General features: G+C 41.2%; 2 protein-coding genes across 4 annotated transcripts in view; both read left to right on the top strand.

Annotated features, from left to right (window-relative positions):
- The window catches only part of LOC133366930 (leucine-rich repeat-containing protein 37A-like), a 39,296-nt gene extending 28,671 nt beyond the window's left edge, over nt 1-10,625 (top strand). The window contains exons 16-18 of the mRNA XM_061590481.1: nt 5,906-5,950; nt 7,592-7,630; nt 10,477-10,625. Coding sequence (XP_061446465.1) covers nt 5,906-5,950; nt 7,592-7,630; nt 10,477-10,525 — 133 coding nt within the window. The 3' untranslated portion in view covers nt 10,526-10,625. The remainder of the gene's footprint in view (nt 1-5,905; nt 5,951-7,591; nt 7,631-10,476) is intronic.
- A 7,138-nt stretch (nt 10,626-17,763) lies between these two features.
- PLEKHM1 (pleckstrin homology and RUN domain containing M1) overlaps nt 17,764-22,851 on the top strand; it is a 29,142-nt gene continuing 24,054 nt past the window's right edge. Inside the window, exon 1 of one of the 3 annotated variants that reach the window (XM_061588995.1) lies at nt 17,764-17,965. The gene's annotated coding sequence lies outside the window, so the exon portion shown is untranslated. Of the gene's footprint in view, nt 17,966-22,403; nt 22,494-22,851 lie in introns of those variants that run through there. The other 2 variants (XM_061588996.1, XM_061588997.1) reach the window with 2 other exon arrangements.

Here is a 22,851-nt window from a genome sequence, read left to right on the forward strand (position 1 = left end):
GCCATCTCCAAAGATGGAGAATTACATTTTTGTATGTTTGTTGGTGTTATTGTTACTTTGCTTCTTTCCTATGTTACTATTGTTTCTACAGAGAATCTAATCTAGAAAATTTTATTTCTCTCATTATTCATCCTAGAAACCTGTGTCAAATTTATTTTTATTAATTTCAAAGCCTTTTTATTGGTCAGTGTCATATGATGGTGAAGACAGCCTTTTGTGTTTCAAATTGGAGGTTATACTCTATTTCGGGTGCATTAACAGTTGAATCTGAAACTGCAGTTTGATGTAAACAACAAAATGTTGCTACTTCAGGAATGACTCTAGCTGTTGGAAAAAACAAACTTAGCCTACCCAATATGCATGTTTTCAGCCTGCAATGTTTAAACCACTTCATTTAAGGCAAGGTGGGCACGGCCAATTAAAAACATAGAGCACACCTAGAATTTTGCAAGAACATATTTCACCTCCCACTGTTTTATCTTGTGCAAACTGAGACACTTCTGAGGTCCACTGGAGACTATTTCCCATTTTTAAAAAAGGAGACAGAGAGGACCCCTCTAACTACCGTCCCATCAGCCTCTTATCAGTAATCGGCAAATTATATGCTTCCTATCTGAAAATTAAACTCCAATCTTGGATGGAAGAACAAAATATCTTGGGCAAGGAACAAGCAGGATTTAGAAAAGGCTTTTCTGTTTTAGATCATTGTCTTATTTTACACCACCTCGCGGAAAAGTATGGTAAAAACAAGGGTAATGGCTTGTATGCCGCCTTCATTGACCTGAAGGCCACATCTGATTCTATTCCCTGAGATATCCTTTGGTCTAAATTATCAAAAACCTCCATTGACAAAAGACTCTTATTTTTGATTTACCATCTGCACCAACATACTTCCCTGCAAGTTCACTGTGGAAAGGACGGCGAGCTAACAAACTCCATCCCCACATCCACATGGGTGAGACAGGGCTGTATATTAGCCCCTCTCCTTTTCATTCTATTCATAAATGATATGAATGAACGCTGCCTCTCTCACGATTTCCATACTCCTAAGATTGCGGCTGAGAGTTGTCCTCTATTGCTATGCGCGGATGATGCCGTACTCCTTTCACTATCGAAGGTAGGCCTCAAACGTATGTTAAGAGCGTTTATGTCATACTGTATAGAGAATCACCTAATGATTAATTACGATAAAACAAAAATCCTAGTGTTTTCAAAACGAATAAACATCCCAGTATGGACAATTAATGGACACCAAATTGAACAAGTAGCCCAATATAAATACCTTGGCATCACTTTCCATTCTTCGATGAACTGGTCTACTCATATAAGAATGGCGGTTATGAGAGCTAGGAATTCCTTAAAGAGTTTGCTGCGATATTTCTATTATAAAGGGGGACAATTCATTCCAGCGATCTTCCAGATATTTAGAAATAAAATTATCCCCCCACTTTTATATGGAATCCCAATTTGGATCTATTCATTGAATACTTCAGTTGAGGCTGTTCTTTCCATTCTTTTACGCCGCCTATTAGGTGTCCCCAGATGTGTACCTTCCGCGGCAGATTAGAATGTGGGTTTATTTCGATGGAATGTCAGGCTTGGCTGACAACTGTAAATTATTGGGTTAAAATATCATCTAATACTCCTCCCGGATTTTTATCCCTATTCTGGAAAGATAATTGGTCTTCTAATTGGAACAAAAAATTGGAAATGAAACTGATGCAAATGGGCCTCTCTAGAGAATACTTATCATCTCAATTGCCAAGTGATGCTCTAGCCATAATTCGCTCCTGACTTAAGGACATTGACTATCAGACTTCAATTAGTTTGGCGACTAAAACATGCTCTCCTTTATATTTGAATCTAAACTTTGATCCTGGAAAACCTGCTTCCTACTTAGATTTGCTCACAATTCCTAAACTTCGTTCAGCCTTTTCTAAAGCTAGGTTTAACTCACTATATTCTGCGGTACTGGAAGGGAGGTTCAGGGGGGTCCCTTACGAACTTCGTGTATGCCCTTGTGGTGCTGGTAACATTGAAACCCTCCAATATACCCTCCTCTTCTGTCCCTGTACTCTCAGATTCGTATTAAGTTCCTTAATTTTATATTGGCGAAAATCAGTCACAAACCGCCGGTAGCTAAGATTGTTTATTTACTCTCTGGATCAGAGAAAGAAATTACCATCCAAGTTGCCAAATTTGTACACGTGGCCCAGCAGATACGTATTCCTCTTTTTTGTAGTTAATATCCTTTTATGAATTTCGCAGCCAGAGTGTTATTTTATTTTATTTGGTTCATTATGGTTCTTAATGGTTTGTATTTATTTCTTGTATTATAGATTATGCAATGACTTGTATTATATTGTATTTTAGACTTTGCTGCATCCAACCTATGGGTTTATGACCGCAAATAAAATACTTACTTACACTGGAGACTATTCTACAGAATAGTCAGTGCCATTATTCCACAATTATGTTTGGAGTTTTTAGTGTAAATTTTGCAAAGTGTTGCTGTACTTCACACATTCACAGAAATAGAAGCAAAAGAAAATGATTTCCTATAGGAAACTTAACTAAAATTGCAAAGTAAATCAGACATATTTATAGTGACTATCTGAACTATGTCAACTGTCTTAATGTTGCTTCCTCCCTGCTAAAACAAGATCAGCACAGTACATGTCTTATTTCTATTATTTGGGCTGATTGCAGGTGTTGCCACCACTCGCCATATGCTCAGAGGCACGTTACCAAATACTTCCAAGCTACACAGCAAGTGGATTGGACTGTGAAAGACCAACCCAAATGGTGTTTGTATTTTGACAAATTTGTAGGGCGGTACAATATCTCAGAGAGGAGGTCAGGTCTCCTGCTCCCCTGGTGCATTCACTATAGCTGCCCAATTTCCCTGCATTTTAAAGTTTGATAGAAATATCTGTGGGCTATAGGTACGTTCTTAAACCGCAAGGGTTTTTTGCCTATTAGTGAATTTCTCTGCTTTTTAATCTGTGAGGTAAGAAATGGGATCCTGTGCAAGCTTGCCGAGAATGGATTGATCATCTGCATGCCTATTGAGTTCAGTGGGATTTACTCCTTTGCAATCATGCTTAGGATAGGTGAAACTGACCGCAGGGGATGGGAGGAAGGGCGGAGGGGAGGAGGGGGAGGGGAGCAGGAAGGAGGGGGAGGAGAAGGGCAGGTTTGATCATTTGCATGTTTATTGAGTTCAGTGGGATTTACTCCTGTGCAATCATGCTTAGGATAGGTAAATATAGGGTTTTAATGGTAAACTGTATTTAGAGGTGGTTTTACCATTGCCTTCATCTGAGGCTGAGAGGCAGTGACTGGCCCAAGGTCACCCAGTGAGCTACATGGCTGTTTGGGGATTCAAACCCAGGTCTACCAGGTCGTAATCCAACACTGACCTGGGGGAGGGGCAGGGAGGGTAGGAGGTGGGGAAGGGTAGGAGATTGTGTGGGTGGGCACTGGGCAGAGGGGACGCCCCTTTCCTTTCCAAAAGGAAAACATTGGGAACAGTATCATTCTTTTTCAGGGTCCCCCCCTGCCTTTTTATTCTACAGCAGGCACAGGTAGCCTCCCACCCAAATTTAAACCAAAGCTGTTCCTGGCCACATCCACACCAGACCTTTATTTCACTTTGGACAGTCATGGCTTCTCTCAAAGAATCCTGGGAAGTGTAGTTAGTGATGGGTGCTGAGAGTTGCTGGGAGATGCCCCCCTCACAGAGCTTCAGTCAGAGTGGCTGGGAGATGCCCCCCTCACAGAGCTTCAGTCAGAGTGGCTGACTGTTAAACCATTCTGGCCACTGGAGCTCTGTCAGAGGAATAGGAGTCTCCTCTCAGCACCCTTCACAAACTACACTTCCCAGGATTAGCCAAGCAACTGTGAGTCTGGCTTTTAGAACACTGACAGTTGGTTCTTACTGAGCATGCCCAACATTATCATTCAGTTCAATGCAAAATATATTAAATCAATTAAAAACCAGCCAGGCATTTTTTTAACTTTTAAACTGCAGAAGTTGAAGGTCAGAGTATGGGGCAAGGTCAGTAATGGATTACAGGTACTCTGTGAACATGGCTGATTTTTAATGAATTTCAACAGATTATGAGAACTCTGAGAGAAAAAAGTCCAAAAAGGGTCTGGGTTTTTTTTCTAAGTTGGTTCCTAGTTCCCAGTTTCTTTTTTCATTACCAATGTTTACATGGCCCTACACTCCAAAACAAATGCTGGGCTACCCCAGATCCTACACCTCCACAAGTGAGTGGGAGAAAGCCCTCTTTGAGATACCCCTGCACTCTCTCCAGCCTAAAATGCTAGCTTTGCACAACACCCTTTAACACATCATATCCCAGGTCACACTTAGGAATAAGGAATGCAGATCCCTAAAACAAGCCTAGGGGTTATCCCAAATGATACATTTCAACAATCAGGAAGCAGTTCTGTGTGAGACAACTTGCAGATTGTGTCCAGCCTGATGCTTCATTTTTCTGCAAATCTCTCTCATGACTGCTGTCCCCCCCCCAATTGCCTATATATGTATGTATGAATGAGAAACTGGGGGTTGGTACCCCAGATGACATGTGCATACCACTGGGAGGCTGCCCCCATCAAATGCCCTCATAACACGTTTGGTCTAGTGCTTAATTTCTGCACAAGTCATTCTGAAGTATGTTGTCCCCATGCCAGTACTTGTCAATGCAAATATCAATGAATAATGGACTGGGATGTACACCCCAATCTGAGCCACCCCAAATCTGCAGGAGGCTGTCGCCAACAAAATGCCCCAGCATCATGTCTAGCTTTGCTTTTCTACAAGTCACTTTTGGGTAGGGATGGGTGATGTGCAAATATGAAAAAGAATTTAAGAGAGGAAAAAATGAGAAATGGAAACTGAAATTGACAGGTGTGCCTATCCCTACTTTCCAGTGCCCCTGTGCCAATAATTGCCTAAACATGTTTAATAAATTAATAAAGAACTGGGTATTGACCCATCTGGTGACTACTATAAGCTTACACAAAACTAAAACATTGGTCCGTACATGATGCCAGTCTGTTCTTATTCAGAATAGCCTCTAATATGCCGGGGTTTGTCATTTGGGGGGATCCAAAGCTTACTTTGGGGTGCAGACATCTAGTTCCTTATTTTGTTATTGTTGTTATGTGCCTTCAAATCAATTACGACTTATGGCGACCCTATGAATTGGCGACCTCCAATAGCATCTGTTGTGAACCACCCTGTTCAGATCTTGTAAGTTCCTTTATGGAATCAATCCACCTCATTTGGTCTTCCTCTTTTTCTACTCCCTTCTGTTTTTCCCAGCATTATTGTCTTTTCTAGTGAATCCTGTCTTCTCATTATGTGTCCAAAGTATGATAACCTCAGGTTCATCATTTTACCTTCCAATGATAGTTCTGGTTTAATTTGTTCTAACACCCAAATATTTGTCTTTTTTGCGGTCCATGGTATCCACAAAGCTCTCCTCCAACACCACATTTCAAATGAGTTGATTTTTCTCTTATCTGCTTTTTTCACTGTCCAACTTTCACATCCATGCATACAGATTGGGAATACCATGGTCTGAATGATCCTGACTTTGGTGTTCAGTGATACATCTTTGCATTTGAGGACCTTTTCTAGTTCTCTCATAGCTTATTAGTTTACATGTTAATACAGGCTGTTGTATTGACTATGGAACTGGGAATTAGCCTTGTGGTGAATGTTTCCAAGAAGCACAGGGTGTCTGTGGCAAAAGTATACATGGTTATTTAGGGCCCTGCATTAATCTAAGCATCCTTCAGCACCAAAAACAAGTCAACCAGATTGGAACAGGAGGCTGGCCTGGATGCAGTGGACACTCCTTAACTTCTGCTTTTCACTCTTCATCAGGGTGCCAGAGAAAGAAGAAGTCCCTACTGGAAGTTCGAAGCCAGAGTGAGTAACTGTAGCAAACTGCAGTAAATCTTCCAACTGTGTTTTCTCCTATTTAATTTGACCATTTCATAGTTGGTCTGTGAGGCATACTGTTGGAGAAAAGACTCACTAGATCCATTATACTCCATCACATCTCCACTAACCACCCCACATATACAAACTTAATATAGGATGCTTTGCATGCCACTATAACATACTTGCTTCTCCTTTAAAAAAAGGGGGGGGGAATCTATTTCCTATGGTTACTAAGAACAATAGGCAGAAAAGATATGGTGACCCTAAAGATGGGCCTAAAGTGTTTGCTTTGGGATGTCTTAGTGGAGAAAGTCTAGAGCTCCTAAACAGCCTTCAATTTTGAAAAAAATAGGGTTTTTTTTAACAACAAAATTGTGTGTGTTATGTGCCTTCAAGTTGATTACGAGTTATGGCAACCCTATGAATCAGCGACCTCCAATAGCATCTGTTGTAAACTACCCTGTTTAGACCTTGTGTGTTGAGGTCTGTGGCTTTCTTTATGGAATCAATCCATCTTTTGTTTGGCCTTTCTCTTTTTCTACTCCCTTCTGTTTTTCCAAGCATTATTGTCTTTTCTAGTGAATCATGTCTTCTCATTATTATCAATATTAAATATAACATTTGCAAGCAAAACATAATTCAGTTTACAATTGTGTCAAAGGTGTTACATATTCATTCAAGTTTATCTTTATGCAATAACAGCCTTCAGTTTTTAACAGCATTTTAAGATTAGATAACCAGATATGGGAAGGGAAGCAGAAAAATCTGATAGTGCTCTAGTCTTCCTTCAAGCCCTCAGTCTGATTCAAGCTGTGAGGGATCAACAAATGGAATTAAGGTCTCCAGACACAAAAAGAGGACAGGGCTCCTAGTTGTGCAGAAAAGAGAATTTTAGCTATTGTAACTCATCAATTTAGGCCCCAAATCCCAGCCTGATCACTGAGATCATCCAGGAGCGTCACTGGTCATCCACCGAGTCAGTGAGGCTCATTTGACAGCAACAAGAAATCAACGCTTTTGTATCATTGCCCCAGTTCTATGGAATGCTCTGTCAACAGAGATTCAGCAGGCACATTCTGCTTTAACCTTTAAATGTCTGCTGAAAACTTTTCTATACTGCCAAGCTTATGTAGGCAATTAAGAAAATATCTTTCTGTAAAAGTTAGTTGATTATCTCTGATTTTAAATTTGTACATGTTTTTTATTGTATACATGTATGATTGTTGTAAACAGCTTTGTTTTTTATTAATAGTGGTATATAAATATTTTTAGAAATAAAATAAAGCTACACCAAGCTACACTATCTGACATTCCCTCTGCTACACAACTATTAATGGTGCAGGAGCCCTGTCGTCTTTGCAACTGGTCACCATATTGGGAATCCAAACGACATTCTGTAGCTGAACACGCAATGCCCTTTTCCCCAGCCTCAAACGTGGGGGGGGGGATTTTCTTATGACCATGATTTGGGGTGAAAATGCTCCCCCTTGCTGATGTCTTGGTTATGATTCCCTCCCTATGCAGCTGCAATTAAGGAAAGGAAAGAAAGAAATATATGTATTGAACAGCTGCAGTAGCACAAACCAAACTTTCCTTAATCTCTGTTTTTAAACTCTTGCTCACCAGGTCTTCAGGGGAAGAAGACGAAAGCGCGTCAAAGAAACCGTAAGTAATGGCAGAGTCAGACCTGTGTTGTTCCTCCTTCCCTTTAAACCAGGGGTAGGGAACCTCAAGCCCGGTGGCCAAATGTGACCCACAAGACCTCTTCATCTGGCCCTCCAAAGTCTTTGAGTGTTTTTGTCAGGCTGGAATGAAAAGTTTGCATTTGTTGCTTTGGCCACTTTTGCCTCTGACCCGGCCCACCACCACATTCATGTGGCCCCCAGAAAGGTGCCTCTAATGGGAATGTGGCCCTCATCAAGAAAAGGTTCCCTACCCCTGCTGTAAACGGTTTGATTTTTAGAGCTGGACTATAATACATCCAGTTGTAGATTTGCAACTTCAAAAGAGAGCTAATTGTGTAAAGGTTTTTCTACTTACTTATTTAGTTGTTAAAAACAAAATGAAACATTTATTACTAGAAAAGAAAAAGGGAATGAGAAGGAAAGGAACTAGGGAGGAGGGAAAGTGATAAAGGTATTGGGGATTCAGTTATTTGAGGGAGGGCAGAAGCAGGCCATTTCTTGATGATATTTGACAGATTTTTTCAATAATGTAGAGGGTCAGGAATCAAAATCATTATTTGCTTCATAATATCTGGTGAAGGCGATTTTTTTCTTTGTTGGACAGGTGGTCCAATAGGCTTTCAGTCCTTTATCCTACTTGTATGAAGGTTTTTGTCTTTCCAATTCTGAAGCATTTCACAAGCACCATGCAAAGAAACAATCTTTGCCACCACATATTCATGCTTATGTTTCCACACTGTTGCATTCCATAGCTATAGTTCTTTCCAAATCTAACATAGGATGTTCCGTACCTCTGGAGGGTTTTTTTCCATTTTTGTTTTTGGTTCTGTTTTTAAATCGGGTATCCAGTATCTACCCTCTGGAAAGAACAGTGGAGACTCAAGGCTACAGACCAACAATAGATTTAAAGAGAGTTGGAGGTGTTTAGAAAGAGGCCTCCCTTCCCAGGGTGCACACACACACACCTTTCTTGTGTCCCACTCTCTGGTCAAACAGGTTTTGCATGATTTTGTAAGCAAAAATGCAATGAGTGTGTGGCATCATGAGCAGCAATACCACTTTCCAACTACCTGCCTTCATCTCTCTGAAAATAATTATTATCCATCTATAGCCCAAACTGATAAAGGCATATATGGTGGGAAGGGAGTTTTCCCTGGATGCCCCTCCCTCTGAAGCCTCTTTGATGCAATACAGGATACCTGGAGCAAAGGTGTACATGGATAAGGCCAAAATTGAGTTCTGTTGTTTCTAGCATTTGAACGTGTTTTTCACTCTATCAGATCTAGGCCTAGATCTTCTCAGGGGGAAAGACAGCCCTTTCCAGGAAATTCATCTCAGAGGCATTGCAACCTGGAGAGGATTTGATATTAGTTTCTTTTCTTTCTGCACACAAAAATACAAATGAGGCAGGTTTAGATTCCTTCCCCTGAGATCAGCAACTAGCAGCCGCCAGACCAAATCCAGAAACGAAAGTGGGGAAGTAGAGGAAGCAAGCCTGCAGTAATAGGACTTTTTAGGACTTCTTCTTTTTCTTCTTCTAGGTAGCCCTCAGGAAAACCTAGTTGCCAGGCAGCACAAGCCTTACTGCTTGGTCTGTAACAAGGGCAGCACATGCATATGCATAAATCACCCAGTCCAAGATGGTTTTTAATATATGCATTTTTTCCAGATCCTATTCCTAAATGTATGCTAAAATATTCTGTTATCAAGTTTTTTCATTGGCATGGTTTAACAGAAGCTGTAATCTACTGTACAAATGCTAATCTATGATTTCTGCTTCATTTGCGACAGCATCAGTTTGTGCTATCTTAGCAGACTAGGTTTAGGGGCTGAGTTACTACAAACTAGAACTAAACAAGCAGACCAGAATTGGGTCATGCAGGCAAATCACAGAAAAAGATTACACAGTCATGGAGAAAAGGGGATGTGGCAGGAGAAATGAGGAAAGAAGCAAATGCTCAAATGACCAGATGGAATACTTCAGTAGGCTAGATGTAGCGTGTGGTCTGCCTGTTACACAACAAGTGATCGTATTCGTGTTGTTTCAAAAGCAAGTTCCACAGATTTCAGTGGGACATACTCCCAAGTAAGCATGCACTGGATTAAGACACGAATGCATCCTTGAGTATTTGCCTTGGTGTGCATCTTGATAGCCCAAACAAGGAGGAAAGGCAGTTTTCAGAACTTTTCCATGTGTTCCACCCTGCAGGAGTCCCTCAGTCCCTGCCATGTACAGTTGCTACCTTAATTTTTTTTTCTGGTAAGGCTCCTACACCTTTAATTAACTGCACAGAATTTCTGCATGTGTACAGCTTGTCGGTACAGGGGCTCCACCAGAAAAAAAATGATGACAGCTCAGTTTGGGTGTCATGTGGCTTTCTGCTGTTGCTGAGACCCAAAATAAATCCTTGTGTTGACAGTACACCCAGGTGAGCTTATAAGAAGAGTCCTGTTGGATCAGACCAAAGGTCCATCTAGTCCACCTTCTTGTTCTCACAATGTCCAATCAGAAGTCTATGAGAAGCCCACTGGAAGGACCTGAAAGCAATAGCACTCTCCCTGTTTGTGATCCCCACTTGTGATATACAGCAACTGGTATATCATCCCCAGTACTGTGAATTGAAGAAAAAGTGTGTACTATCTCCAGTATGTTCACAGTCAACTTTCAAAAGCAGAATCAAAGAGCTGAAACAGCAACCCGGAACAAAAAGACTTAAGTCACAGTTCCTAGTCTGCCATGGAAATGGGACTGAAAAAAGTTTGTCAGACAGAGTGGAGTAAATCCAGGGTGCATTTTAACTCACTTTCTTCACTTTACATTTACAGTAGTTCAGCTGAGGAAGGTGAAGCTGAGGAGGAAGAGGAGGATGAATGACTGTTCCTTTGTGAATACTGCTGTATATTATCTAGAGCACTGTATAAAGTACTGTTATTGTTTATACTGAATATAATTAAACACATTCCTCTAAAATGTATCCCTTTTGTGATCCTTATATTTAATACTACAAGGGAGAGGATGCAAACACTTTGTATTTCTTTCTATAAAATAACTATATCCCACTGTATAGCTTCTCGTGAGGTTCCCAAAACATTATAGCAATAAATCGAATATCGGGAACAGAAATAACACTGTGATCCATATGATACCAGGATTATTCAGGCAGTATTTCTTGTCCTTGTCCTTGTTTGGCTGCCAACTCCTAGTGAGGACCTTCGAGGCAAGGGAGTAGCTGTGATGGATGCAAGTCTTCCCTTGATGGCAGTTGGCCATTGCCAGGCAGGAGCTCTCACCAATTATCACAGGGAACTTTACAAATCCCTGTAATACAGACCAGTATTGCTGCCCTCATATTACAGATAATGAAAGATGGGGCTGAGAGATTATAACTTGGCTAAGGCCACAATGAATTCATACCATGAGATCTGAATCAGGAAAAGAGTATCTAAAATGCAATAGAAAAATCAACTCATTTGAAATGTGGTGTTGGGGGAGAGCTTTGCGCATACCATGGACCATGAAAAATACAAATAATTGGGTGTTAGAACAAATTAAACCAGAACTATCACTAGAAGCTAAAACGATGAACCTGAGGTTATCATACTTTGGACACATCATGAGAAGACATGATTCACTAGAAAAGACAATAATGCTGGGAAAAACAGAAGGGTATATAAAAAGAGGAAGGCCAAACAAGTGATAGATTGATTCCATAAAGGAAGCCACGGACCTGAACTTACAAGATCTGAACAGGATAGTTTAAAACAGATGCTACTGGAGGTTAGTGATTCATAGGGTCACCATTAAGTCGTAATCAATTTGAAGACACATAACACACACACAAGGATACAGCACACCATTTCATGGAAGGCAAAGGGAAAGCATTCTGTTCATGGCTCAGAGCACTCTCTCATTTACTTGTATATTGCAAGGCTACATGAACATAAGTTGGATTAGGCCAATGGCCCCTCTAGTCTAGTGTCCTGTTCCCATAGTGGTCAACCAGTTGCCCATGGGAAACTGACAAGCAGGACGGGTGCAAAGAGCACACTCCCTGTGGTTTCCAGCAAACTGGTATTTGGAACCATACTGCCTCCAACTACGGAGACAGAGCATAGTCATCATGGCTAGGAGTCACTGATAGCCTTTTCCTCCATGAATTTGTCTAATCTCCTTTTAAAACCATCCAAGTTGATGGCCATCACTTCCTTTTTGTAGGAGTGAATTCCATAGTTTTAACTATACACTGTGTGAAGAAGTGATGGAGAAAAAATGGATTTTTTTCTATAATTCACACATACAAATATAGGTTACTGTATAAGAAGGTATAGATTTATATAATAAAATTAACCAAAGGCCACAGGCCTTGGGATCATAAGAATTCAGCTTGAAGTTCACAGCTCATGAGAAACGGGTAGGCCTGGGTGTATGATTAACTTATGATTGATGACATATTGTTGATGAGCAAGCATGCATGCCTAGTAAGAAAAGCAACTAGTGCTGGGGAAGCTGGTTAGATTTCCCATGGTAAAAATGAGTTTAGTTAAGATTATGGAGAATTCATATATCCTTTTTGTTTATATGTTTGCTTTATATGAATATATAAAATTAAGAAATATATCCAGAGGGTCATAAAATGCTAGAATCCTGTGAGAAAAAGCCTGGTTAGTAGGCAAGGGTCACGTTCACCTCACTGAGTGATTACCTTTAATGAGCATTTTTGTCCTAAGCAAAAAGCGTACAATCTTTTGATTAATATACTTTTTGCTATTTGATCTTGGAAAAGAGGTTTCTGGTCTTGTATGCTGCAAAGCAATGGCTTCAGCTAAGGGAAGTCTTCATAACAGAATCAAAGTAGAAAGGAGATAAAATTTGAGCTTGATACTGATGCTTGATACTGATTTTTACAATAGCATGATGTGTATAATTTCACTTCATAAATATAAGAAGTGTATTCTCGAGGTGAGGGATATTCTGAGGTGGGCTACCTTCTTCATCCCTCTGCGTTTGATGGAGAGTGGCTGGCTCAGAATTACCCCTTTTCTTTACTGTGTTCCCTAATCACTCTTTATATCGTGTGGCTTTCAGCTATAATATGGTGATTTAAAAATAATCTTTCTCTATAGCAGTGTAATTATAAGTGGAATTTCATATAGAACTTCCAGTCACTCTAAGGATAACCAAACTTGGCCTTGCATGGTATCACTTAGAATAGGTTGTAATGTCCTAGAGGTGTCCCTGGCCAGCTTGGCTGATCAGAAGCCATGATGGAATGAATAGCACAAAATCATCAGTAACGTATGACAGTAGAATAGTGGTAATATCAGTCAAGGGGACAGATTGACATCAATCTGAGAAGACAACAAGACAATAGGATGGGAGGTATCTGCAAAATTATGAATATACATGTATTCATTTAAATAAAGCTATCTGGTTGGTTGGAAATATTGCAAGAGGGAAGAATTGTGATATGTGGGAAGAAATCTTATGAGATTGGTAAACTAATGTCACATGTGTATTCAATAAGATCTGTGCAGACTGTACCTCATTGCAGTCCTCTCCAGACTTTGTGGGGGAGTGATCCTACATATGCTTGTAAGAATAAAGCCCTACCTTTTTGCTTTAAGCTTGTGTCATAAATTACTTAAAGGACCCCCAGCAAAGATCCCACAGGAGAAAATAAAAATTCTCCATCATAAGTACTTTCTTTTGTTTGCCCTGAAAACAACATGCAGGAAATTAAAACTGGTTCTGGAATACCCAGTGAGCCCTAACTCAAATACAGAGTCCTATACTCTGCACATGGTTAGAGGAACTCTCTCAATCTCATGTGACCTCTATTAGTGAAGACCGTAAATAAGCTACCTTGCCTTCTGCATGTGGCCAGGAACATTGTTTTATGAACTCACATCTTCCCAGCTGAAGGCTGCAGCTAGCCAGTAGAGAGGAACCAGTTCCGAGGCAGAGACATGATGCAGAAAAAGATCTCCATTTGCCTTTGCTTAAAAATTTCCTTTGGACTGTTATGATATTTCCTGCACTCTGCCCAAGCTTAATTAACAAATTCTTTGTTATGATTAAGGCATCTCAGGGAGAGGAGAAAGAGAAACGTGTTAGGTGCCTCCTCTCAGCCAATGAAATTCCAAAATTGCTGTGTCTGCCAAGTCATACGCCAACAGTTTTGAGTAGGTAGGCTGGCAGCCAGTAGGAGTCCAAGGGGTTTAAAGGCGGAACCAAACAGCGGGCCCAGCGAAAGTCCTCCCGCTCCCTTTTCCGCCTCTACAATATTAGATCTATGTATCTTTTGGCCTCCCATTCCTTGTATAGAGATAAGAATGCAGAGTGACGCGTCTTGATGCTCCTGATAAGAATTTCTGGGCTCACATTGGGAAGACATATTTACATTTTCCTCTAGTTAGAAATGAGACCCTAAATAATAAAATTGTCCCGCCAGTACAAATATAGTTAATTATACCCAGAACATAGAAAACTGCCTTATATGGAGTCAGACCATTGGCCCATCTAGCTCAGTGTATTTACACTGACTGGCAGCAGCTCTCCAGTGTTTCAGGCAGGGGCCCAGTCCTATAGCCATCTTTCTTTGTTTGGTGGGGCAGCCACATTTCTAGGTGGGGCATTTCTAGGTGAGGTGCCTCTCACTGGTGGAGAATGTGGAGCGCAGGCCAGGGAAAGAGAAAAGCAGTGACCTTTCCCGTCACTTCTCCTCCATCCACAGATGGATTAACTTACCCGAATGAAGTTTCTTGTGTTGAATTCTCACTCTTTTTTGAGAGAGTATCAGACTCAAAAGCATAGACTTTGCCTATTGCTGCAATCCCCTTTCATATGTGGTCTGCCCCTGTGTTCTGCTTCTTCATGAACTTAACTACTTTGTTAAAGACAGTGAGCTCCTGAGCTTGGCTTTGATGCTGCATTAAGTATCTCAGTTTCAGGTTCCACCTGAAAAACAAACTTGCCCATTCTATACGTTTAGGGAAGGGCAGAGAGAAAATAAATACTATAGGGTGTGTTTGTTAACTTCTCCTTGAAAGTCCCTCCTTCTGGTGTTGTTTCTGGCCTTTAGATTTTCCTTCCTGTTAGACAATCAAGGGAAAACTTTTTAACTAGCTGATATATAAAGGATGAACTAAGCAACTGTAAACTAATTGTGGAAAGCAATTGGCACTTTTTTAATTGATGGCTCAGTTCATTTTTCTGTCCAGAAACCCTGAAAAGGCCTCACGCGGAGCTGCACATAGTGGGAAAATCAGAAATTAAGCAAAGTTATAGCTTAGGCGTCCAGCCAGCCAGATACTTTATTTTATTTATTGAATTTATTAGTCGCCCATCTGGCAGGCTGTCCAGCCACTCTGGGTGATGTACAACATAGGCATACAATACGTAGGCATTAAAAATCTAAAAACAATGAAGATAAAATCTAACCCACCCCAAAAGCCTGCCTGAAGAGTCAGGTCTTCAAGGCCCGGCGGAAGCTCATCATAGAAGGGGCATGGCGGACATCATTTGGGAGGGAGTTCCACAGGGTGGGGGCCACAATTGAAAGAGCCCTCTTAACTGTAATGTACACAGTGATATTTCTATTCCTCTAGGGCTGTAAACAGATTCATCCTTTGCCATCAAGTAATCAAGAAAAAGAAGAAAAAATAGCCACTATGATTTTGACTATAGTGAGTGCTTTAAGAGAGTAAAGGGTGGTCATTTCTTTCAGATCACTTTAAGTTATCTCTTTATTTCACTCTTTAGTAATAAGCACTCAATCCTGCTCTACTCATTATAATAACTGCAGAATAAACAAACTCTTCTTACTGCAGGGAAACAAACATGCTTTTTATTGCTAGCTGAGTAGACAGTAAAATGAAAATGAAAATGAAAAGCAGAGCAAAGGAAAGTCAAAGGGGTGGAGTCTAATTCTGGTCCATAATACAAAGTTCTAATATTTAGATACATTTATTTATAAATATATATTAACTCTTCAAGGGTCATGTTCAGAGCTTGGAAAAGTTAGTTTTGAACTACAGCTCCCATCAGCCCCAGCCAGCATGGCCACTAGATTGGGCTGATGGGAGTTGTAGTTCAAAAAAAGTAACTTTTCTAAGCTCTGGTCATGTTATTATACAGACTGTTTTTTTCAGGATTTCTTAAGTAATAATAGGGTGATTGTGATCATGAAAATTTTACCCTTAGTCAGAGAAAGTCTTAAGCGAGCAGACTTTGGGGGGCTCTTCCAAATTACGCTTTCAATGTGCATTCACCCAGCCTTATTCATTGAATTTATCAGAGGGTCCAATTCTTAAATTGTTCCTGTTCTTAAAACAAGCTGGAGGTTGTCATAAATGGAGGTTGTCATTGTCTGTCATGCCACAAATTAAAAAGACAGTTCCCTCAAAAAAATCATAGAGGAGCAAAGCATTACTCTGGGGGGAGGGGGTCAGCCTGCAGTCCTACCTGAAGGTGCTGGAAATTAAACTTTCTGTGTTCAAAGCAGATGCTTTGCCACTAAGCTATAGCCCTTCCCTGCAATGTAGTCCAGTTCTCTAAAGGAGGCATACAGTTAATTGCAATAGCAGAGCTTGGAAGATTACTTTTAAAAAGTAATAAATTACAGTTAAAGTTACATGGTCCAAAAAAAGTAGTAATTACCGTTACAGTTACAATTGCTCTGAAAGTAACTGATTACTTTGCTTTTCCTCCAAAGTAATCACTACAATTACATTTCAGTTACTTTAAAAAATGCCTACAAGGTGCTGGCCTTGGCTGCTGCACATCTAAGTAGCCTAAAACAACATTAAAAATAAACAAACACATACAGAGGTAGTAAAATAATTATTTTTATTCATAAGATTTTTTTATTTTTTTATTTTTATTTTTAAAACTTATATACCGCCCGACTAGCAATAGCTCTCTGGGCGGTGAACATAAATACAATAAAATACAATATAGTACAAAAACATCACAATGGTGGTCTCTCCGCTGGTAAGGATGGTGGGGAGGGAGGCTGAGGCCACTACTCAGATCTTTGCACATCAAACCAAGTGCAACCCCCCCTCAGCCAGCCAGCATAATCTCTCTCACTTAACCACCTCCCAGACCCTGCCCTGCCACCAACTAAGGGACACTCACTCAAGCAAACATTTTCCCCCGAGATACAAAAAAGTTAAAATACTGCAAATGCAGCACAGTAGCCAGAGAGGGTAGTAGAGGCCACATTGTGTGCCAAGTGCAAACACAGTATTCTCTCTCTCTCTCTCTCTCTCACACACACACACACACTCACACACACACGTCATCTTTCACCTCCACAGTTCTTTATCTCCATTCTGCTGCTGCCTTCTTCTCCTCCTTTATCCATGTTCTTAACCTCCGGATCCTTTTTCCCTCCACTCCATTCTTCACCACCACTATCCATTTTTTAAAATAATTGTTTTCTCCACTCCACCCTGTCTCACTCTCTGGCTCCTCCCTCGTCGCCTCCTACCCATCCACAGAACATGAGGAAAGAGCAACACTGCACAGAAGCCCAGTTTGAGGCACATGATTTTCATCCACAAATCAGAGGAGCAGAAGACTTCCCCTGCCCCCCCCAAGTAATGCCCAAAAGTAATTCTGGAAATGTTACAATTACTCCACAAAAGTAGTGAAATTACTCCTGGTTCTATTACAATCAAAATGTAAAGGAACTACCCACTCGTTACTCAAAAAAATAATGAATTACAAGTAATTCGTTACTTGTAACTAGTTACTTCCAAGCTCTGTGCAATAGTCACATATGATTCCTACATTTCATAGGGATTTCACATCTTCCTCAGTTGTCTCCATATGACTATCTTATCCTCTGTCTGTAGGGTACCGGAAGCCAGCATGGTGACCTCCAGATATTATTGCCTACAATTCCCAGCATTCTTGACCATTGCCCATGCTGGATGGTGGTGATGAGAATTGTAGTTCAACACCTCTGGAAGGCGCCATGTTGGCTACCCCTGCCGTAGGAGTGGGACCTATCATACCTGTTCATCGTGGATAGGCAGCGCAATATAAATAAATATCTCCCAATCGAAAAGACCTAAGTTAGAGCCTAGTGGGCGGGAGAGGATACTCTGCTGCTTAATAAGAGCCACGGGGGTGGAAGAATTGAAACTCTCGATTTGTGATATAGGTCACTCTAACTTTTCTATCTCTATGGCTCTAAGCGACCATGTGACGTAAGTGGGCACGCTGCCGTCTGAACGCTGCCGCTTGGTCTACCATTCATTTTGGGTCTCCTCAACCAAGCGTCGTCGGCGTTACGTCGCTGAACCGGTCAGTATCTCTCCCTGACCCCCGCGCCGTTCTTCTCAAGCCCCTCCTCTGGTGTGGGTGAAACGAGGTCGTGTAGAGAGAGGGGGTAGAATATATTATTGGGAAAGGGTTAAGGCAAGTTGTGAGGTGGAAAGAGTTGAAAGAGGGGAATAATAGTTTGCGGGAGTAAAAATGAAAGGGTGCAGGTGAAGGCGCGGTAAAAAAGAAGGCTAAAACGGAGGTGTTGGGTGAAGGCAAGAATGTATTACATCGTGATCTGTCACCCTTTAGTGTGACCAACAAGAGAGGTCGGGGGGTGCTAGACGTGCAGGAGTACAGATAATTATAAGTGGCTACGCTCACCAGGGACAAGGAGCAGGTTTAGGCTGCAGCTCTATACGCACCTCGAAGTAAGCCCCATTGAACTCAATGGGGCTTACTTCTGAGGAGTCACGTATAGGACTGCACTGTTACCCTCCAGCACAGTGGTGCCCCAGAGTTCCCCACCCCCTTTCCTTTCTCCTGTGCAAGCGAATGGTTGCTGTTCACTCCTATGGGGAAGAGTGAAACATAGCTCATGGGAACATCTGTGAGAGTAACACCTGCCCCCAACCCGCAAAACTGGGTGGGAAGGCTACCACTGATGGTGAGATGCTTGTCTGCACTGTACTACTGTGCTTATAATGCACAGGCCTGTCAACACCTGTCATCATTTAACTAGGCTATGTACTTAACTGTGTGTTGTGCATATGTGTATGTTAGGGTGGTCAATTACTGAAAGAAATCAGGTCAGTCAATTAACTATGTTTTTGTCTGATTACATCCTCATAAATTTGCACATATAAATAGTTCTAAAGAGAAAAAGCCTACTTTGTTTTTGATGATACAAACAGGATTCATCTAAAAGAGGTGTACCTTCTTTTTTTACAGAGGAGTGTGCTTGACAGCTGCAATTTTTATTTTGTGGTGGTGGGGGTCTTTGGGCATATGAACTTATTCATTTATTTTATTTATACCCTGCCTTTTAAGAAAACTTTCCTAACAAGGTGGCTCACAAAAACAAATATAAAGCAGAAAATTAAAACCAAAACACAATCTCAGTACAGTCAATACACATGATAAATGCTTAAACATTAAAACAGCACAATTCTGTAAACCCATAAAATCACAAAATAGAATAGCACCATAATAAGAGTAGCCTGATAAAATTATGGAAAGACAGCCGTAAATAAGTAAGTTTTTAGTTAACGTATTGCCTGTGTTGCAATTCGACTATTTTTGGCGCACCCAAGCCTAGATATACTCACTTGTGAAGGATTATAGTAATTCCTTTTCACATCACAAGACACCTCCAAAACAAATACTCTGACAGCCCACTTACCCTTCTTTCCTCTTGCTTCATTTAAAATATTTTGTTTGTTTGTTGATTTATTTATTATTTCATTTATATCCCACTTCCAAGGAGCTCAAAGTGGAGTACATGGTACTCCCCCTTCTAATTTAATCCCCACAACAACCCTGTGAATTAAACTGGGCTGAGAGACAACGACTGGCGCAATGTCACCCAGTGTGCTTCATGGCTGAATGGGGATTTGAAACCTGGTCTCCCAGGTCCTAGTCCTACACTCTAACCACTACATCACACTGGCTCTCTGTAGTAGTTAGTTAAAATATTCCATGTGATTATCTGGAAGCATCATCTCAGTAGTTCAATACACTGTAAACTGATTAACCAATTAATTGAGTCAGGCAGTAATCATATAACATTTCTGCATAGGGTTGTGCTATAAATGCTTTAGCCATAGGATGTGTACGTATAAAGTGTGTATAAGTGGCATTCCATCATTAAAAACAATCATGCTTTTTTTCTGGGATCATTGTTCCACAAGACAATGCGATAAAATTGTCACTCAAAATGTTCTGAGCATCAAAACATTGGGAAGAAAATTACATACTCTACTTTAAGTCTATTGTGCTTAACACTTAAAGGAAGGATCAAATGGCCCCTTTTAAGCATGACACTGCCATAAAGTCAGAAAAGTGACACTGTTTGAAATGAAGAAGGAAAAAAACTGCTTCCCACATCCAATACTAGATCTAGCACTTCCTGAAAGGATCTCGTAGAGCAGGGCTGTGGAACCTGTGGTGCTTTAGATGTTGTTAGACTACCTCCCATCATGCTTGACCAACAGTCATGCTCGATGGGGCTGATGGGAGTTGGAGTCCAACAACATCTGGAGGGCCACAGGTTCCTCAGCCTTACCACAGGTGATGCCAAACACACACACACTGCACCCACTCTCATCCTATCTATCATGACAGGTATTTTGCAGATAGATATTAGTGCCAGTTCCCAACTTTCTGCTGCTCTTTAGCTTGATCAAGAAACAGAATCCAGAATAAGGCCAGGTAGATGAAGGGACAGGGCTGTGCTCTCCCATATAAAGTGAATGTTTGTGTAGTCTCTGCTCAGGAATCTTTAGCAACTGAATTTGTTGCTAATTCTAGCTTACACTTCCCACTGTCTTGTGTGCTGTCTTAACTTTCAAAATTTGAGCATAATTTCTGCGTGGTTTATGTTTGTTTGTTTGTTTATAATTCCTGACAGCATTTGAGCAAATACTGATGAACTTTGGTCATAATTTGTCTTAGGGATGAATGCCTTTTTTTTTACTCACATGAGTCTTCCCAGCTGATTATGCAAGAAAACCACAATCTGAACTGGGAACTCACAGATTTTGACAGTAGCAAGTTTCACAATCTCAGGGGCTGGGAAATGTGCCACCCAGACAGCAAAAGTTGTCATGGCCAAGATTCTTCATTTTCTTGCTGTGCAAAATGCTAGTTGTAGGTTTGTTGGAGGGTCTGTCTGATAATTGCCACATTGCAAGTAGGTTTTTCCCCAACTTGCCCCTAAAAGGTGTCTCTCTATTCTCTTCAAATACTTCTTCATGACCAAACTAGGCATTACATGAAATGCCAAGCTGCAGATAACATAAAAAAAAGTTGCATGGGGCCCAATCAAGACTGGGACCACAGGGAAAGCAATATCCCCGTACTTTTATGCCATAGTCCTAATGAAAATCACTGACACCACCGATACCCCTGCTGCTGTGTTGTGTTTTTCCCCAAGAGCAGGCTAGGAAGCTACAGATTACTTTGCTGCTTCTCTCAATAACACAAGGGATGGGGAATTGTGACCCTCCAGCTGCTGTTGGACTTCAAATCCCAGCGTCCCTGAGCACTGGCCATGCTGATTGGAGCTAATGGGATCTGGAGTCCAACAGCATCTGGAGGGCTATACCTGATGTGTAATATTTGCCTATTTTGTCTTCCTTTATATATAGCTGCCATGCAGCCTCCCCTTCTCCCTGGTTCCTTGACCACCTGCCAGTAGAGCCCTCTTCTTCTTTTTTGTCTGGAGAAAGCCATTTGGACTGAGAAAGTCAAGGCATGATGTTTCTTTCACATGGTGCAGACATAGATAGAGCTGCAATCTGCAGGCGCAGTTATGAGATCAGTGCCCCCCCATAACTCAGTTTCCCACCATATGCCCCTATTTGCAATACAAGTTCCATGCCACTAAGATTTTTTTATGACTTCTCATGCCAAAGGAAGCGTGGCAACTAAGGAACGTGGAAAAATACTGCAACTGATCCTCCCCTTCCTCCCTCTCTCTTCCTCCACCCCCCAATTATTTTTCCGAATGTTTGGATAAAGAGATTGGGTAAGAAGACCAATGTTAATGAAGCAGATTTACTAAGAACTGTATTTTTTCAGGTATAGTTAGTAGGGGGTAGGGGTGGCAGGCTGCCATAGGAAAAAGAACAACGAAGGTGGGTGGCAGTAGTCACAATTGAAATTATGCTCTGAGGCATACTCTATTCATGCCTCACTGCTGTGCCTCCATACCTCAGGTAGGGGGGCCTACACAACTTGGGATCACAAAAACCTAGAGGTGGCCTGGGAACAGCTTACCCCTCCGGACTTTCTGTCAGGAGAGATGCCAGCATGGTGAGCATTATGTGAACAAAGATTCTGAATACTTGTGAAGAGTATGTCATGCCAGTGTTGCAAAGCTAGTTTGGAGGAGGAAAAGGGCAATCTCCCCTCCCCAAAATGTGAAGATGGATCATTGTTTTCTGCAGGGATAAAGAAAGCAGAGAGTTTCCTCCAAAATTAGTGCAAGTCCTGAAACCAGCAATAACAGGCAATTTTATGGTACAGCCAGTGTGGTGTTGATGAGCCCTCAGTGACCCATGCTGGCTGCTCTTTGCGCTCTTTGAAATATTTCCTTCCGGGCCAATGGCTCATGGGGATGGAATCTTACTCATTTCATAACAACCCTCCTGGACAGGTGATGGAGAATGAGGTGTTCCTCACTCGCAAGCCTTGAGGTAATTGTCGCGCTGGCTGGTTTGGAGTAATAAAAAAAAAGCCCTGAATGCAGAGCTGTAAGCAACAGATGGAAGGTCCTTATTTGCTGTGGATTGTTGCTCCTACTGTAAGCCATGCCAGCAGAGAGCAACCACAAAGGCAAAGGTAGCAGGTACTACTTTAAAATACATTTTTAGTGCCAGCTGTCTATTTTTCATGGGGTGAGGTTGCTGCTGAGGACTGAAGAGAGCAGGAGTGGAGGAAATTCTTCCTAAAGGTTGTGGTGCTTGGGCGTTAGGGAATGGGTTGGTCCAGTTAAGCTGAAGAACAGTGATCCATTGATTTAGTTATTATAAATCTAAGAACTTTCTCTGACATGTACTTGCTGAACCTTTTATTGAAAACGCCTGAGAGAGGAGTTTCTACTGTATAATCTGTTCAAGTTCTGAACTTCTCTTTGTCATTAGGAAGTTTTCCTGAAATGTTTTACATTTTCTGGGTTAAAGGTTCAGCCTTTTAAGTTGGGTGTC

This window comes from Rhineura floridana, chromosome 11 (assembly GCF_030035675.1).
Source record: "Rhineura floridana isolate rRhiFlo1 chromosome 11, rRhiFlo1.hap2, whole genome shotgun sequence".
NCBI classification, from domain to species: Eukaryota; Metazoa; Chordata; class Lepidosauria; order Squamata; family Rhineuridae; genus Rhineura; species Rhineura floridana.